Source organism: Mollisia scopiformis (assembly GCF_001500285.1).
Source record: "Mollisia scopiformis unplaced genomic scaffold LY89scaffold_7, whole genome shotgun sequence".
NCBI lineage: Eukaryota > Fungi > Ascomycota > Leotiomycetes > Helotiales > Mollisiaceae > Mollisia > Mollisia scopiformis.
In genome coordinates this window covers 1,112,970-1,130,654 of record NW_017263587.1, presented here as the reverse complement: position 1 = coordinate 1,130,654, position 17,685 = coordinate 1,112,970, and the positions used below count along the sequence as shown (strand labels likewise).

Genomic DNA, 17,685 nt, shown 5'->3' with positions numbered 1-17,685 from the left:
TGAACCAGTAATAGAACTCGACAGGACCGCTCAAGTTACACTTTTGGGGATGGTTGCCTGTACAAATGAAAATTTCAGACCACAAGAGGCGATTGGTTCTGTCCCAAATACTGTAAAGAAACAAACGAAGCAATAAATGTTCATTGGATATTGATTTCTTTCAGAACATTGTAAATATGACAAGAAAATGTAAACAATTATTGGCGGCAAAGAGCTCACCACAAAGTAGAATATATATCTTAAACACTCTTAATTGACAAGATAGAAGCCATTGGTAAACGGATCTCATCCGAAGTTGCTCTAGAGCCTAGCTGTCAAGATTTAGTTACTTAGGTTAGCACCTAATCAACAACCTAAAATCCGACCTGACTAAACTTAATTAACTTTGCACCAGTTTCTAATGCAAAACATTATCTTGGAAACCATCTCGTGTTTCTTGGTAATTAGTACTGCACATCACCGCTTTTGTATGTGACCAGGCGAAAGCCAAGCAGAAGCTGGACATCGGGACTGGGGTCCCATTGTCGGGATCGGAAATCCACTTTGTGATACGGCAGCACCACGCAAACCATGTCTGATCAACATGCGCGTCGTCGGTCCTCCTCCAGCACGAGCACTCGCTATTACCCTCACCGTCCCAATCACAACCATATGTTGTTGGGGGATCATGAAGATTCGGTGCTGCCCTCTCTCAAGACAATATTGACGTGTGCCAGGAGAAGAATGCGCTCAAGGCAATTTCTGGTGCTGGTAGCCCTCCTTACGTTTGCTGCATTCTCCGTCTTCTACTTACGAGCGCCCCCGTCACTACCTTCCGATACAAATGGATTCAAGCCTCCCATATCGATCCCCAAAATTCCAAAACAACTATCTGCAGGTGGCTCTACGGCGGAAGCTCCAAAATCACATCCTCCAACTTTGAGCGGTTCGCATCCAATATGGCAGCTGGTGAAGGACGCCGAGCAGGACTTTGAGAAGATCTTGGAACACCAATCCAAAACTCTTGAGGAAGCGGTTGCAGAATACAGAAAGAGATATGGCCTACCACCTCCTCCAAATTTCGACAAGTGGTGGGATTTTGCAAAAGCAAAAGGCGTGCAATTGGTCGATGAATACGACTCTATCTACCATACCTTGACTCCATTCTGGGGACTCAAACCTTCGACGATAAGGGCACGGGCACGAGAAGCATTGGGATTCGATGGCAATAATTTAATTGGGGCCTTGATTCGGAATGGTGCTGTCAAGAAGATCAATGGCGGAAGAGAGTGGCAGGAAGAAGCTACGAAAGGTATGATGAAGGACTTCATAAAGTATCTGCCAGATATGGATTTATGCTTCAACATACACGATGAACCTCGGGTAGTTGTACCGTCTGATGATCTTTCGAGATTGGTTGCCATTGCGAAGGATGAAAAGATGCCAGCAGCAAATGCTGTAGAGAAGCCCAGAAACTCATGGTCACCCAAGCCAGCGGATCTCACCGATGGATCACGCTTCGAGGACGTCAAGACTACCCGCTTCAACGTCTTCGCCCATCAACCTACATGGACACATTCGAGAATGTCTTGTCCACCAGATACCCCATCAAGAAACCTCGAAGATGGTCCAAAGGAGGATAACTTCGATAGCTACGCAGTGGGCGAGCTAGGATTTGTCTATAATCAGACAGCATTCTCCGATATCTGCCAATCGCCCTCGTTCAGCGAGTCCTACGGCTTCTTCGATCGACCAAATGCCTACAACCTCGTCCACGATCTCTTTCCAATCTTCTCTCAATCGAAAATCTCCTCCTACAACGATATTGTATATCCATCTCCCTGGTACTGGTACGGAAAAGTGCCATACAATGAAACGGCAGACATGTTGTGGAGTGAGAAACAGGACAAGATATACTGGCGTGGCTCAACCACTGGAGGATTTAGTCGGGACGGAGGCTGGAGACGTCAGCATCGACAACATCTCGTACAGAAGATCAATGCAGGAGACCAGGCTAAGATCCTCGTCAATCGGGGCGGAGAAACGAGTGAGGACTGGCAAGTAAAGGAAGTACCTCGAAGCGACTTCAAAGAGATATTTGATATCTACTTCTCGTACGTTGGGCAGTGCGACCCCGGGGACTGCGACGCTCAGAAAGAGTTCTTTGATATCAAAGAAACGGCCAAGCAAGAAGATGCGTGGAACTACAAGTACCTTCTCGACATTGACGGCAATGCTTTCAGCGGCCGGTTTTACGCTTTCTTGAAGAGTCGAAGTTTGGTGTACAAGCTGGCTATTTTCAGGGAATGGCACGAGGAGTGGTTGAAGCCTTGGGTACATTTCATTCCTTTGAGCTTGAGGGGTGATGAGTGGGTCGAGGCTGTGAGATGGTTTGCGGGAGAGACGTCGGGGAAGAAGGAGGCGGAGCGGATTGCGCTTCAAGGAAGGGATTGGGCGGATAAGGTGTTGAGGAATGAGGATTTGGAGGTGTGGTTCTTTAGGTTACTGCTTGAGTATGTCTTTCACTTCCCTCCTCACTTTTTTATGAAGGACAAACACTAACCACCAAACAGATACGGCAGACTAGTAGACGACGACCGCGAAACCATAGGCTATACGGGCGCATGAACGGGGTGTAAATAACGAGATTCTATATTGTACATTAACAGGACATACGCGTACCTAGGGAATAGAGCGGGGTTGCGGAGTTTTTCAGATTTGCAGAATGGATGCAAGTGAAGTGTGTAAATAATATACCCACATATTCTAGAGCATGATGAGCTGTAGATCGTTGTTTGAGTCTAGATGTGAAGGAATAATACATCTCATGAGCTCCCTGTCTGTCTGTTAGTCTCAAATAGTGTCCTTGACAATGGCGCCCATCATGAATAACGCCTATGATGCTTACAAACTTTCGGATGGAGCTCATGATGGATGGCGCCCATGATGGATGGCGCCCATGATGGATGGCGCCCATGATGAATAGCACCCACCATGAATAGCCCATGATGGCGACCAACTTTCACATGGAGTCCATGATAGATGGAGTCCACGATACTTGCTATCAGTCAAATAACGCCCATATTGAATAGAGCCCATGATGATTACTTTTCGGATAGAGCCCACGATAAATGGCGCCCATGATCACTTTTAAAGTGGATCATGGACTTCATTCAAAAGTTGGTGATTTCTCCGTAGTGTTCGATAATTGAGAAAAGACAAATACGCTTCAAATTCATCTGCCAGACTGTGGCTCAGATCCTACTATACGTACGCTATGCAATCAAGAAACTCGCTCAACTATATCCCAACATTCGTCTCAGCCCTCATAAAATCATCAATCATCGCATAAATTCGTTTTCCTCATATCCACAAATTTTGTATATCCATCCATCCACACCATATATCACATATTTGCATCCAACGTCTTAACATACGGAGCAGGAAATAGACCTCTCTTCCCCATGTACGTTCCATGCCACCAATCATCGTTGACGTTCTTGCACTCCTTGACTTCCGCACCTTTGGGGAACATCAATTCGTCGTCGGCGTCTGGAGCAGGCCACCATGGCCAGAGTGCTACAGCGAGCATACCCACGCCTCCATCTGGCGGGAACGTCGAGTCCAAGGCCATATCTGGAGCTGTAGAAGGAGCTGTTTTCATGACATCTGTGGTGACAAGCTTGGCATGCGTATCGTCACCTCGAATGTGCACGCCGTCGCCCCATGTCCACTTCTGGAGCTCTGCTCCGGAGTGATCTCTAAATGAACATGCCTGCTCGGATAGTCCTCGACCACCGACCAGATCTTGTACGATGACTCGTCGCTGACCACCACGATTGTCCTCGAAGCCCACAATGATCATGCGATGCCCTTGAAGACATCGACGCCAGCCGTTATGGCCATTTTCAGCGCTGATCCGTCGAGATGCAACAAGCTTCGGGTAACAAGTTGTACAAATGTCGTAGTCTCCCGGAAGAGTATTTGGCACTTTGCTTACACAGTAGAAGCAATGATAGCGACTTTGAGAAGGTTGAATCGGATAGTGGCAAATATCACACTTAGTTGAGAAAGTGAGAGGCTTGAACGGCCCAATATCCATGACACCAGGACCGGTGAGAATCGATGCTGAAGGTGGAGTTTTCTGATCATGAGTTGGTGATAGAGGTGGCGTATTGGTCTCAGCTGGTTTGTATGTTAAAGGAAGCAGTGCATGCGTGCAAGACTTGCCCTGGTTGACGCAAATATTGCAAAAACCCCAATCGCCTTCATTGCAAAGATCACATCGCCAATAGCATTCGTTAGTCCAAGCCAAACAACTTGCACAAAAGGTCCCGCTCTGCAGTCGCTTCTGGGGATCTTCTGTGGTAAGTGTTCTTCTGCCATCGGCACCCCCAGGTGCTATCCTTGGTGCTAGGTATCGACTTCCAGTAAGCATATGAGGTCGTTCTACGGCCTCACCTCCTTGGCTGAGTTTCTCCCACTTAGCCCACACAGATTGGCCGAAACCATACCAATGTAGACATCCTAGTCCAGATCGATAGCATGCGAGGCATATGTTCCAATTGCCATTGTGGCAGAGACTGCAATTGTAGTGCATTTCGTACTCAATATGAGGTTTTGAACAGCGATTACATGTTATGGATGGCTCTGGGTACAAGTGCGATCGATTTCTCGATGCAACAGAACCAGAAGAGGTTGGTCTTGTACCACTGGATAGAGCAAATGCTCGATCTGACAACGAGCTTGTTTGAGGGACTCTTGGAGATAAAGGTGCAGGCATTAAGGACTGATCAGTAACAGGAGACGAGACAGCTGAAGGGCCTGCAGCTGGTACGAATATGTTCTCTGGAGGGGCACGAGTCTTTCGTTCTGTCCTATTTGCAGACGTAGAAACATCTTCCATTCTGGCGGCTGATCTGAGCCGAGGGCTAGAGTTTGATGAAGCTCGTGATCGCGATTGAGGAGCGGGTACATCGGCTACTTGGGTCACTACTGGGTCGGTAGTACTTCTAGTCGTTGCTGATACAGATGGTCGAGTTGATGGGAAAGTTGCAGACTGTGGTCTATCGCTCAGATCTGTTTGTGATCTGGCTGCTGGCCTTGCCTGACTCTCCGCTACTGGGACTGGCGTCGTCGAACTTCGGCTATTGCTACTCGTGCGCCGCCTTCTATGCCCTTCGTCTCCGGACTGGACCTCAAGATGAGCTGCCTGAAGAGCACTTATCGACTGTGGAGGTCTGCTTGGTTGATCTTGGCTCACTGAACTTGGTGTTCGGGAATGTGCTCTCTGTCTCCTGGAGGAAGGTCGACCACTATCGTCTCCAGAATTTTCTCGTGAGTCAGGAGCAGATGAATGAGTCCTTCTTGGTTGCCCACCCACAGCACCTGCAGTACTCATGGCACTCGCGGCGCTCACAGCGCTGGTAGCACTAGTGTTGCTTCTCCGTGCTGGCTCCTGTCTGGCTCTTTCACTCTGCCGTCTCCGGAAAGCTTCAGCTATTCTCTCACTGATTTGGTCCTGCTCACTAACATCGATATTCTCCAAATCGATACCATCAAGAAGTCCTTCTTCCCGGATCTGGCGTAGAATCTCCTCTTCCATTTCGCGTGAATCAACGTCCGACGCACTAATGAGCGATCGTAATGAAGATTGGTGCTCGATTTGCCTTGCCGCTGTGCGATTCTCTTGCTCATGCCTCGCTCGTCTCTCAGCACTTCGTCTCCGCCGTCGATCCTCTGTAGACTCTGATTCTGGCTGTAATGTCCCATTGCTGCTTCCAGCAAGCCTACGATCAGACTCAGTCTCTCTCCGCCGCCGCCGTTCACGCTCCCTCTCATCCGTATTCCTGCTGTCCCTGCTGGCGTCTCTACTTCTCGGTGCTCTCGTCCCTTCCGATCGACTTGCCTCCCTCCTCCTCCGCTCTCTCCTAGCTTCAGGAGTTTCCACTCCCACCTCCCTCAAGCTGAGATCCCTAACCTCATTCACCAGCCTCCTATCCGCATCCTCGACCCTCCTCTCCCTCAAACTCTTCTCCCTCTCCTCCACTTTCGGCAGCACATTCTCTCCCGGGGTATATTTGCTCTTCAACTCTTCCTTCTCCTCCTCCGTCTTGCCCTTCTCCGGACTCGCCGCCACGATCATATCCACCAACGTCGTCACTGTCGCATTATGCTTCGTGTCCCTCACCGGTGCGCGACACGACGGACACGTATACGGCGTCGTTCCCTGCGGCAGCGAATTCGGGTTATTGCGCGCAGCTGTGAGCTGCCAGCTGAACCATTCTTTCAGGCAGGAGCCGCAGAAGGTATGCAGACAATCGAGCAGAGTGAGAGGTTGGTAGAGGACTTCCGTACATATCTAGAGCAAGTTATAAGTATCAGTACGTGGAAACTGGAGTCATGGGGCCGGTCTGTCACGTCGCATTCCTCCTTCGCGTGGCGGCGCAAACATGGTACGAAGCTCTGGAGATCACTCACCGAGCACGTCAACTCCTTTTCTAGATCCATACCTCTCTTCTCCGACTCCATCGCCGTTTCCAAGCAAATACGTTTGGTTGTTGCGAGGTTATTGAATTATTTCACGGAGCCTGGAGTGAGGTGGGGTTACAGCAATGGCCACTTCAGCTGCAGGGAACATGGCTGTGGCGATGCGATACGAACGGTGTGAGCTTTTCTGCACGGCTGACGAAGAATATGTAACATGGTAAGAGATTTTACGATTTATTGCGAGGGCGAATATCTGTTTGGGTCTGTCTTGTTTGAGTGCATTCGAATTCACGTTTTGAGTTATCGTTTCCTTAAAATAGCTGAGATGTATTGGGAAGGAAGAAAGGAGTAGGAAGTACAGTCAGGAGGTAAGCGAGGATTGGACAACATTCACGTTGACAAGCTCGAAAACAATTATATTCGTTTACGATTCTAGAGACGGAGGATAGATTTAGCTTTGTACAGATTGCCCGGTCTCTTTTTGACTTCGTCAAATTCCCGTCGAGTTGTGAAGTACAGTCAGTTGCCAGTCTTGGCTGGGCGGTGGTGGCGGTGCTGAGCCATGCATAAGTGAAAGTAAATGCATGCAGTATTGGCCTATCCAATACAACTGTGATGATTCGTAGCTTCCACGAGTTTCGAAACAGGAAGAGTGATCACTCGCGAGGTGGAGAAGCAAAATCACAGGAATGCCGCACTGTCATTAGGTTCTATCGTTACCGCGACGTGAATCATATACATGACCTGAGACCCAGCACTTACTCCATCCATATTTCTTCCCATCATGTCATACCACCTTTTACGCCTTCGCGATCTATACACAAATCCCATAGCCAACCTGGCATCCAACACCACAATAAGGCTGCACCAATCCGAAAACCAAGTTCCCACATTTCCCTCCAGCCGAGCAACAAATTCCAAACTTGCTTCCAACACAGGTATGACTCGTACCGCGTCCGCAAGTACCGTCCGGACTCGTGATGATCTTGGTGGGACTAGAGACGACGCTGCTGGTGGTTAATGAGTTGAATAGCCATTGTGAAGTTGTAGTTGTCACCTTGGTGCAAGTGCCTCCTGCCGGGTTGCATCCTGTGCTACAGTATGCTGCTGTGCTTCCGCAATAGCCATATTGGGAGCAACAGTTTCCAAACGTCGAGCCTAGACAGGTGAATTTTGTCCCACATGTCCCGTCCGTTGATACGGGGAGCGTAGCTGTGGAGGTGGCCGAGCTTGATGTCTTCGTGGACGAGGATGATTTGACTGTTGATGACGATTTCGATGAGGTCGAAACTGTTGAAGACTTAGAAGATGTCGTAGATAGACTTGAAGACTTTGAAGTTGACGATGATTTCAAAGAGGTTAAAACTGTGGAAGACTTGGAAGATGTCGTAGACAGACTTGAAGACTTCGAAGTTGACGACGTTTCTGTATGGGAGACAAATGAGCTCAAGCTTGACGACGGCATCGAATGCACAACGGAAGAAAGAGAGACTGAGTTCAAGATCTGAGTTGGGGATGATGAAAGGTGCAAGCTCATGACAGAGATCGATGCAGCAAGACTTGATGAACTGACAACAAGAGCTCGCGACGATGGTGTCAATGTGCTTGTACTACTCAGATGGCTCGGGCTACTGAGAGGCTCTGTTGTAATATGAGTGCTTATTGTACTCAAGAGGCCTGAATGGCTCAGAGAACTTGTAAACACCTCAGAGCTCATAGCAACTTCAATTAATGTCGAAGAGCTGGGTACTGCTGAAGACAAAGTATCGGACGAAAGGACAGAGACCGATGACACAGATGAAAGGGTAGACAGACTAGTGCTCGTAGAAGACTTTGCCGAAGTTGAACTTTGAGATGTCAGTGAAGAGCTTGAAGACGAGACTCCACAGGTTCCGAATGCTGGCTGGCAGCCACTTCCACAGTAGGTGCTAGCGGATCCACAATAGCCGTATTGAGAACAGCAGTTTCCAAATGTGCTTCCCTGGCAGGTAATAGTGGTACCGCACGTCCCATCCACGGATATGATCAAGGCCGTAGAGGAGCTGGACACAGGAGCCGATGAGGTGGAAGAGCTAGTCTTCTGTGAGGTCGTGCTAGTTGTGGTAAGTTTTGAGCTTGAGGAAGATGTCGATGATTTTTTGGATGTTGATAGCACGGAGCTGCTGCCACTGCTCGAAACCCCGCAAGAACCAGACCCAGGCTGACATCCAGCTCCACAGTAGGTGCTGTCAGACCCACAATAGCCGTATTGAGAGCAGCAATTTCCAAACGTTGATCCAAGGCAGGTAATGGTACTGGAACACGATCCATCGGTACTCACACTTTGAGCAACGGACGAAGTGGAGCTCGGAGCCTTGGACGTTCCCGTGACTTTCGTGCTGACCGTGGAGGTGGAGGACTTTGTTGAAGATGATGAGGCACTAACAGCGCCACCTGCATTCCGATACCAATTTGCGGACGGGTCCCCAAGGCAAGTACCAACAGATACGGACTGGAATCCATTGGCGTACATCGAGGCCAGAATGTAGTTAGTAAGGTTGTAAACAGTTTGATAGTGTATATCATGTTCAATCTCTAGATAGTTGCCAGTAGCAGCATTGATTTGAGCGATAGCCGCATCCCAGATGTTTTTTGAGTTCTGAATGAGGGTCGGCGAGTCGTTCAGATATCCCTCAGTGTCGAGATCAAAGTCTACACTCTTGATTAGCTTCAAATCCATCTCAGAAAAATTGGGAGCAACTAACAGGTGATATGATATCCCAATTTCTGAAGTCTGCTTTCACACGTGGAGTCACATTCAGAATAAGGGGGTCTGCAAAGTGTAAGCGAGAGTAAACCACCATGTAAGCAACAATGCTTTTTTACCTCATATAAGTTGGGAAGTAACCCAGGATATTTCTGAAAGCCATCTCATTATAAATCATCTGGTTTTGGAAGGTGGTGGCGTCCAATGAGGTCAGGTTTTGATGGGACCAAGTATGAGAAGCAACTTGATGACCCTCGGCAATCATGCGCTTTTCTTGTTAGCTTTTGTCGATTTTAGGGCCATGAGACTTTACCTGAATGATAGAAGACCAATGGGTATCAATTGCACCTTTTCCGAGATTGTTGCCAGCTATTTCAATAGTCAGAATTAGTTGAGATGGGGAATATCCCAGAATGAGATTTTCACAACCTACTAACGAAAAAGGTTGCCTTGGCATTGTAGACCAACAACTTGTCGAGGAGATCAGAAGTGTAGTTGTATGGCCCATCATCGAAAGTGAAGGCAATATCTAACGAAGTATGAGTACTTTAGAAGTGCAACTTGAATCAGAATAGTACCTCCAGCAGTAAGACAATCATAAATTCCAGCACCACCATACGGCATCGAGCCCAACACAGGTCTAGCAACGCTAGCAGTAGATGCACCAGATGGCGATTGGTTACCATCACAGCCAGGACCGTAGGCAAGTTGACAATCAGGTCCAGCACAGTAATCAATGCCGACTCCACACCAGCTTTCGAGCATTAGTGGTTTCTTGAATTGATTCAATCTTCACATACCCAGCAGGAGAACAACAGTAGCCAGAAGCACACGTCCCTACACCTGGTCCACACTGTCCATCGGTACCACCAATTTGACGCGTCTCCAATGCTTGGAAGGAATCCTCGGGCCAGCGCTTCTCAACATGGTCCTCGTGCTCCGCAAGAGCTTCTGGTAACGCGTTACGCGCCTCGAGAGTCGAGAGGAACTTTCTCGCGCCAAAAAGCTTTGGCGTGGAAGGACCTTCACGGCTCGAGTGAGCAAGGCCTATAGACGCGAAGGCCCCAACGAACAAGAGCTTGAGATGCATTGTTGGTTGCGAGTCTGTTGAGCTTGGCAAATTCGAAGAAGAGGTCACACGTCCTTGTACGTGTAAACGGCGGATGGAACGCAGGTAAACGAGGGACTGCGTGTCCAAAAAAGTTCCGAGTGCTTCGATGATGAAGGTGAAGGTAGGACAATGTAACGAACGTCGGGAGAACAGGAGCTCTAAGTAGGGCAGAGAAAAGAAGGCAGCTCACACGATTGCCGGGAACATGCAAGTACAGCTCATACGAGACAAAAGCAAACCGGGCCAGTTTTTCTGGGGTTGGTCAAGACATAAAAAAAATTGCTCGGCTTGGATCAACCTCGAGACTCCTGCATATACCAATCGGCTGAGACCTGGACGCTAAGCGGGTGGCTCTCATCGTGGCATTCATCCATGCCTTTAGCACGAGGGGCATGCGATGGATATCCCGACATTGTACTCCATCGCTTGATGATTCGATGTTAGTCTGCTGCAAAATCACCAACGAACCAAGACTCTAAGAAGCGCGTTGCATATGCGGGGGCCCAAGTCGGTCGATGTTGGCTGCGCTCTTGGACGGCATCGTCGTTTGACCAGCGAGATGGCAGCAATGGTAATAACAAGTGGTTGATATTATTGAAGACTGGAGGTACGTGTGCCGTCTAGTTTGAGTTGGGGCCAGTCTAAGGGCCGACCAAAATAGATCCCGCCCTCTTCTTCACCCCTGGGCCTGGAACCTGGATCTGCAGGAACAGGGTTCAAGCAGATCATAGGAGATGCAATATGAACAAGATCGAGGGTCTCTCGGTTGACTACCGAAGCACCGAGATCCATGTTCTTGAGCACTTGCTTTTGCTTCTTCCAGCTCAAAGTACGGGTTACCGGCAGAGAGAAATGCAGCACTGATGCAATGAGAGTCAAGTAGCGGTCCATTCTCCGTTCTTGGCACACTACTGCAAATGGAGAGGGTCACGGCGTACTCTAACGCAAAGACTTTGGTCCTCTTCGTGGTTGTGGAAATGATAGGGTAGATTTGCCCCTCGACGAAGTTTCCTAGTGACACAGCGACCTTTTCTTGATGTTGTGGTGGCCTTCGCTTGAAATTCATCTCCTGAGGCCTGCATGCATTTTGCCTCGACGCCGCCCACGGCAGACCGCAACAAAAAAGCACTCTTCAGCTCCTGTCTCACTCTGCATTATTCGAGGCGTTTTTGTGCTGTACCAAGTGGTACCACTCCCCCGCACTGAACACTCTTCATTACTTGATATCGTCGTTTTGCTTGCGTGTTCATCCGTATGAAGCGGTTGCATGATGCACTGTTCCTGATGACGACCCAGTGGTTGTGAAGATGGCTTGACTTGTTCCACACAGCATCGAGTTTGCCACTGCTGTCAATAGACTCCTGCATATAACGATTTTGTTTTCCTTTTGTTAGTTCCTGAATGGTCAGTTGAAAAAGCTTGTTTTCAGCAGAACGAATATTTGAGTCAAGAACGGTCATCGGGAAGTCCACAATGTGCTCTCTTAATTGTCGCATGCTATATGAGACGTACTGTTTTCAACATAAAGATTTGAAGGCGTAAAGCCAGTATTCAGATGAGATGGCACGTGAGGTTCACGTGTGGATTTATTGTCGTCACATCTAGACAGCAACAAGCCCAAGAAGTCGGCAACAAAACTCTCATCCGTGACAATGTAACTTTCCAACAATACAGAATATTCACTGAGAAATCATAATTCGTCTGAATCTATTCGCTTGGAACCGAGTTGCCGTCTCGAGTCGAATGATTCGGCTGCGTATGAGCAACCAAAAGTGGTGTCTATCAATTAAGCTAAGTCCCTGCTTAATGCGTAACGCCCAACCCCTCACTCTGCTTCACAAACTTATAGTACGTCTTCTTCGTCTTGTTTCGCCAGCTCTTTCCCCACTTGACAACAGCCAAGAAGGTCAACACTTGAGCCAACCCTGCAAAGGCGGCTACAACGAACGCGTTCTGATACCCCATGTTAGTGACCCAAGGCGTTATCCCATAATTGACAGCAAAACTCATGGTGTTTCTTATGATGATAACGGTAACCATAGCTTCGCCACTTAAGTCCTTATATGAGTCAATGCAATAACTGACGCTCAATTGTACACCAATGCAGTTGGAGGCAGATATCACTCCCATTGCAAAGATGAGGCCGAACCACTATTGGTAAAGACGTCAGCAAATTATCCTCGATGCAGTACAAAGTTTAGACATAGCTGTGGGGACCTCCGTAAAGATATGGGACGATGACACAGGTGCATATGAGTGAAGAAAGCAAGACTTACATGCACATGGTGTGCGGCCCCAACGCCCCATAGAATCAGGGATCCAGGAATCAGAATCAATGAAGGGGCAAAAAGCCACAGCCGATACTCCGACTCCAATATACCCTTGTTCCGCCTTGCCAGCCAAAGGACAACCCTATCTCCAATCACGCCAGAGTAGAACGATCCCGCCGCTACACCGATCAACGGACTAACGTAAGAAAGCCCAACCATGGATGCCGGAAAGTTATAGGGCGCCGCTGAGAGGATAAGAGACGCTGTGCCATTCAAGACATTAAACCAGACTAAATTGCTTCCGTACGAGAACCCAGCGTATACCACGGATGGCAAAGAGAAGAAGAGCAGCGGTCTGATCATCATTCTGAAAAGGTGGAAGTCCCTTTTCTTGTCCAGGAGAGACAATTTCTGCAAGTAGGTTTTCTTCTTGTATTCGTCCACGCTTACAGCAGAATCAATGTTCTCAGGCTCTTGCATTACGCCAGTTTTCTCGGGATCAAGTGATGGAGATAGCGTCCCGTCCTTCGGCGTCGATGTTCCGGGTGTGTCTGTTGGCGTGTTCACGAGTTCGAGGGGCTCGCGATCATAATTCGTTTCTTCCATGAAGAAGAAGCAAAAGACGAAGCCGATGGCCAAAAATATCGCACACCAGTACATCACCCATTGCCAGCCTTGATAGGTGTTAATTGAGCCTTGCGACTGTGGTAAGAACACGTACCTTGACCGTCGTTGATGAAACCTGCAAGAACTGGGGCGAGAAAGTTACTACCGGCAAGCATGAACGCATACAATCCCATGTATGTTCCTCTTTCATGAGTAAACCATATGTCGGTGATAGAGATCTCGCAAAGAGACTCAATTGGAGCGCCGACGAAACCTTGCAAGATCTTGCTTCCTATCCATGCCCCATTCGTTGTTGCGTGAGGTACCCAGATCATGATTCCCAGAGTTGCCAACATGCTGAATAAGTAAACGGGCCTCTTTCCGTATTCTGGTGAAAGATCAGTATGACTCTTATACTATATCATGCAGGCGAGGTGAGTTCTCCCGAAAGAGTGTCCCGAGAACTCAACAACCTAGCTGTATCTGAAAATTCAAGGATAATTTTGACGTACGCAAAGCAAGTGCTTGCCAGAATAAACATCCCCAGCCCTGATTCTATCAGTATTGAGTCAGAATCATCCTTCTCTTGACCGTACTTACGAAGAACAAAAACATGTACCCAGTTCCAGCATTCAAATCACCCAATGTCAACCCAGTGTCCTCACTAATGGGTTCCAAAACACTATAGATCGCAGCACTTGCAATTCCGACCATGAGAGTGTACACACTCAAGCTCACTGTACTCAAAAGTTTCCGCCGAGGCGACCAATTCAGAGGATCATCCGGGTCTGCAGAAGGAGCAGGCACGAGAACGACATCTTTGTGAGCAGCTGAGTGTTTTGCGCGGATTGTCCCTTCGAGATCAACGAGATGTACTGTTCCCGGAATCGCATCTTCATCAAGATGACCGTGCCTGAGGGTAGTCATGATGAAATGTATATCACAGACACAACAAAATGAGGAAGTACGCAGAAATCAAAAGTCACCAGACGTCACGCGGCAGAAAAGTCTAGACCGTATCAGAGGGAAGCATGAACCTATATACCCTCTGCACCTCGCAAAGTTGCCCCATTCGTATCACCACCTGCTCACCAGTAACTGTGACTTCACACCTTGTCAACCATGATAAGAGACCTCGATAGATCTCCATTGATCCTACCATAAGCAGACATGTGCATGCGACGTTGAACTTAAGCATTGAAAAGTGGGATGAGTTTTCATTCCCCGAACCGCTGCTAGGATAGTTTGGCAGCGGCCAAGAGGAGATAAAAGATACGTTTTTTATGACATGATACTAATCAAGGCTGTCTAAACGAGGATTGTTTGGGAGCCACTTCGCTTTGTGAATGGCCGAGGGTAAATATTCTGGTCGAAGTGGGATGGGGCAAAAGCTTCAAAAGTGGAAGAAGGCGAATGTCCCTGCCGATCGAGGAGATCGGCCAACATGTCACTTTCACGTGATAGAACGTTCCTTCGTATTTCGCTCATTTTTTTGTTTGGAAACGTTGAGGAATGCAAGTTCTCATCATGAATGGATGTGTACAGAGATCTCGTCTCATCATTTCTCATACCCCAAAGTCGTTGCCAATTCTTGATGGACTGGGAAATGTCACAAGCGAACATCCCTCATGCGGAACTCACATTTTGAACAGTTGATTGATTTGATGCCAAAGAAAGGAGTTCAAAGACAGTATAAACTAACGAGTTACAAAAACTTTTGATTGCCATTCCCGTTCCCAAAGATTCCTAAAATGGATGTCCCTTCCTCGTCCAGTATCTCTTCCCTCAAGCAGGTATTGCCAACACGATCCATAGCCTCAACGTCAGAGCAAAGCATCAAGAGTCCGTGTGTGATGTTCGGGCGGCTTCAGCTCTACCTTGAGCCAGTTCCCGACATCTCAATCGCATCCCTTCCATGCGGCGACGATTTCCGGCGAGGATTCCATCGACATCTATTCCACTGTCCATACCAGCGGCTTCAATATCATTCTCCATGGCTTGCAGAACTTGGTCTTGCCCATTAACAAGATCGCTGGATCGAGAATTCAATTCAGTTGACAGCTGGATCGTTTGCCGCAAAACGCTGTTTGTTCTTTCGAGAGAAGCGTTTGCAATCTGCAAGTGATTGACTTGTTTACGAAGGCTCTTGGTGACCTCCATTAGTGAGTCTCCTCGATCGAAGGCATACTCTATGGCTTTGAGAGCTCTAAAAAATCGCTCTATAACTTCGTGGGAGGGCTTGTCGGTGGCCGGAAGCCTTTTCACCAATTCTGGTTGTTTGTAAGTGGAGCGTTCATTTGCTCTCTGTCTTGTTGGGGAAGTGCCTTACCTGTTCCGACGGCGACTGGAGTAGTATCATTCTGATTGAGGTTGGTGATATGCTCATCTTCGACTTCGGCAGATAAGTTGGTCCATTCTTCACTGTTCGCATCGTCTTCCATCTGAGGCGTGATCAGAAATTAAGCAGCTGGGTGAGAGAAGAAAACATAGGAGCTTATTTACCCTTGTAAATCTAACTTCATTCCAGGCAGGATAGCCATCGGAGTAGACAGCGTTTGAGTTCATGATGTGATATCTCTGGTTTCAAACCTGCCGACCAGAAAGACGTGAAGAATCTGTGCCTAAAGGCATTAGGGAAAGTACCTCTCATTGGAGTGCAGTGACAACGTACTGTGTGTATTGGCAGTATCACGAGTCGTGATCTGGGAAGATACGAATTATGTCGATGAAGAAGCAGAAATAAGAAGCAAGAAATATGACTTGATGAAGTATGGGAAATAGGAGAGGAAATGGGCCGATCTTTCCGTTTGAGCGGGTAGGAACAGTAGATCTGCATCAGCGGTCAGAAGGCAACAACGTATCCTGAAACTTCAAGAACTTGTTGAAAAATATACTCAGTTGTTTTATGAGACGACAATGTACCGAGCAGATATGGGGGAAGAAATTGTGCACGACCAAAAGTCAGAGGCACTGGCAATCATTGGATGTTTGGAGCATAGAAGTGCGCAGAATCGATCAGATTCCTGCATCATTCAGATATTCAGAGCAGGACGACTGGCTACGATACAGGTATTGGAACAGGTCCAACTGGACTGTCGGAAGCCGCAAGATTGGCTTGGTGCATGGCTTCGGTTTCGTCAGCATATCGACGTTTGAGTGATACCAAAGTGACTCACTTCTTGGTCCATACTGATCCGGATAATCAATGGCGGTATGAAAAACGCTCCACTGCAAGATCGTGAGGTCAGCTGTTGAGTCTCTTGGAAACGTGCAGGAATACATGTATGCACAAACGCAGAAACATATTGAATCTAGATCACTCACGTTATCCCACATTTGAACATCCCCCTCTTCTACTGGTGCAGACAGCACGTATTCAGGTCTGATGATCCGTTCTTGCCAGCTGTGGAGCAGCTTTCTGATCTCGACTAGATCATCGACCACCTTCACCTCACTAGTTGGTGTGGCTTTGAGGAACATCTTCCGTACACAGATGCCATGAACTTGAAGTGCTTTCTGGCCTAAGGGATTGACCCATACCATCGGGTACTTTTAAATAATATCAGCGAATTGTAATCGTCGAAGGATTGCGTGCTTACTCGTTTGATCTTACTCTCCTCCCATTCAGGCATCTCATCCATCTTGTGCTCGAGGCCCTCCGTCTCTAAACCCAGTCCGTTTGGTCGGCCTTTGCAATTCTCGATCCACATGTATGGGAAAGGTGCGTATTCCACCCAGCTATTCTCAGCTAACATTTTCTCCTCATCGGTCAATAACTCGTACAACTGAATACCACTGACGAAAGCAGTTTGACCTGGTTTGGTCTTCATGCTTAAGCCGCTGCCATCATCCCAATTGACTTGAATATCAGCCTGATCAGGACATTTAATTGCTCGGAGTGCGGTAAAGTGAGGTGGCTCGCGATCATAGAGAGGAGCATCAATGTGCCATCTCTGAAATTGAGTATTGCCAGCTTCGAATGCCTCTTTACTAGGAGGGTACCTGTGATAATCATTGCTCGCTCCGGCTGCAGTAAAATTCTTGATGCCATAGTGATCGTCTCCTTGGTAGCCTTTGCCAATCAGACGGACATTTGGAGCTTCTGGGATACCATGAACAGTTCTTTTCTGTAGAAATTAGCTTTCATGTTTTATGCCTTAGATAAGATAACTTACAGCAAGCATCCCTCCAGTCTTCGCAAATTGAGCTACGGTTCCATGACCATGAACTTCATGGGCCGTGGGATCCAGTCTTGTGACCAGTTCCCAGTGCTTCTTCACATCAAGGTTATGATGATCCTTGATCATGAGAAGCTGGTATCTGTGCGTAGCTTCCTTGAGAGTTGCCAAATCTTCATCTGAAACGTTGTTCAGGTCTAGGCCAGTGACTGTAGCTCCAAGCTTGCATTTCTTGTCTGCTCCATGCTTGATAGGTGTGATCACCATTTGACTTTCTGTAACTCTTGAAGGAGACATGATGTAGAA

At 47.8% G+C, this 17,685-nt stretch overlaps 6 protein-coding genes across 6 annotated transcripts; 1 reads left to right on the top strand and 5 right to left on the bottom strand.

The window, feature by feature from the left end:
- The first annotated feature begins 576 nt into the window (after nt 1-576).
- LY89DRAFT_612107 (uncharacterized protein) lies at nt 577-3,053 on the top strand. The gene is made up of 2 exons (XM_018210605.1): nt 577-2,492; nt 2,553-3,053. Exons 1-2 carry the CDS (start codon nt 652-654, stop codon nt 2,605-2,607), a joined length of 1,896 nt encoding a protein of 631 aa, XP_018074397.1. The 5' UTR covers nt 577-651; the 3' UTR covers nt 2,608-3,053.
- Nucleotides 2,548-3,130, bottom strand: LY89DRAFT_469595 (uncharacterized protein). The gene has a single exon (XM_018207744.1). The coding sequence runs from the start codon at nt 2,984-2,986 to the stop codon at nt 2,642-2,644; it is 345 nt and encodes a 114-aa protein (XP_018074396.1). The 5' UTR covers nt 2,987-3,130; the 3' UTR covers nt 2,548-2,641.
- Nucleotides 3,131-3,169: 39 nt separating this feature from the next.
- LY89DRAFT_716499 (uncharacterized protein) lies at nt 3,170-6,768 on the bottom strand. Its single transcript, XM_018218269.1, has 2 exons — nt 6,460-6,768; nt 3,170-6,340 (listed from the first exon to the last, which is right to left on the bottom strand). The coding sequence occupies exons 1-2, from the start codon at nt 6,508-6,510 to the stop codon at nt 3,386-3,388; spliced, it is 3,006 nt and encodes a 1,001-aa protein (XP_018074395.1). The 5' UTR covers nt 6,511-6,768; the 3' UTR covers nt 3,170-3,385.
- Nucleotides 6,769-7,282: 514 nt separating this feature from the next.
- On the bottom strand, nt 7,283-10,304 carry LY89DRAFT_580275 (glycoside hydrolase/deacetylase; the record flags this gene model as incomplete). Its single annotated transcript, XM_018209049.1, has 9 exons — nt 7,283-7,728; nt 8,638-8,821; nt 8,894-9,159; nt 9,213-9,280; nt 9,334-9,482; nt 9,528-9,583; nt 9,648-9,743; nt 9,793-9,968; nt 10,015-10,304. 9 exons carry the CDS (start codon nt 10,302-10,304, stop codon nt 7,283-7,285), a joined length of 1,731 nt encoding a protein of 576 aa, XP_018074394.1.
- A 1,496-nt stretch (nt 10,305-11,800) lies between these two features.
- Nucleotides 11,801-14,584, bottom strand: LY89DRAFT_612099 (MFS transporter-like protein). The gene is made up of 5 exons (XM_018210604.1): nt 13,802-14,584; nt 13,714-13,750; nt 13,317-13,589; nt 12,602-13,269; nt 11,801-12,476 (listed from the first exon to the last, which is right to left on the bottom strand). The coding sequence occupies exons 1-5, from the start codon at nt 14,126-14,128 to the stop codon at nt 12,129-12,131; spliced, it is 1,653 nt and encodes a 550-aa protein (XP_018074393.1). The 5' UTR covers nt 14,129-14,584; the 3' UTR covers nt 11,801-12,128.
- Nucleotides 14,585-16,259: 1,675 nt separating this feature from the next.
- On the bottom strand, nt 16,260-17,646 carry LY89DRAFT_579972 (Clavaminate synthase-like protein; the record flags this gene model as incomplete). Its single annotated transcript, XM_018209038.1, has 5 exons — nt 16,260-16,327; nt 16,378-16,429; nt 16,526-16,750; nt 16,801-17,328; nt 17,377-17,646. 5 exons carry the CDS (start codon nt 17,644-17,646, stop codon nt 16,260-16,262), a joined length of 1,143 nt encoding a protein of 380 aa, XP_018074392.1.
- Between the last annotated feature and the right edge of the window lie 39 nt (nt 17,647-17,685).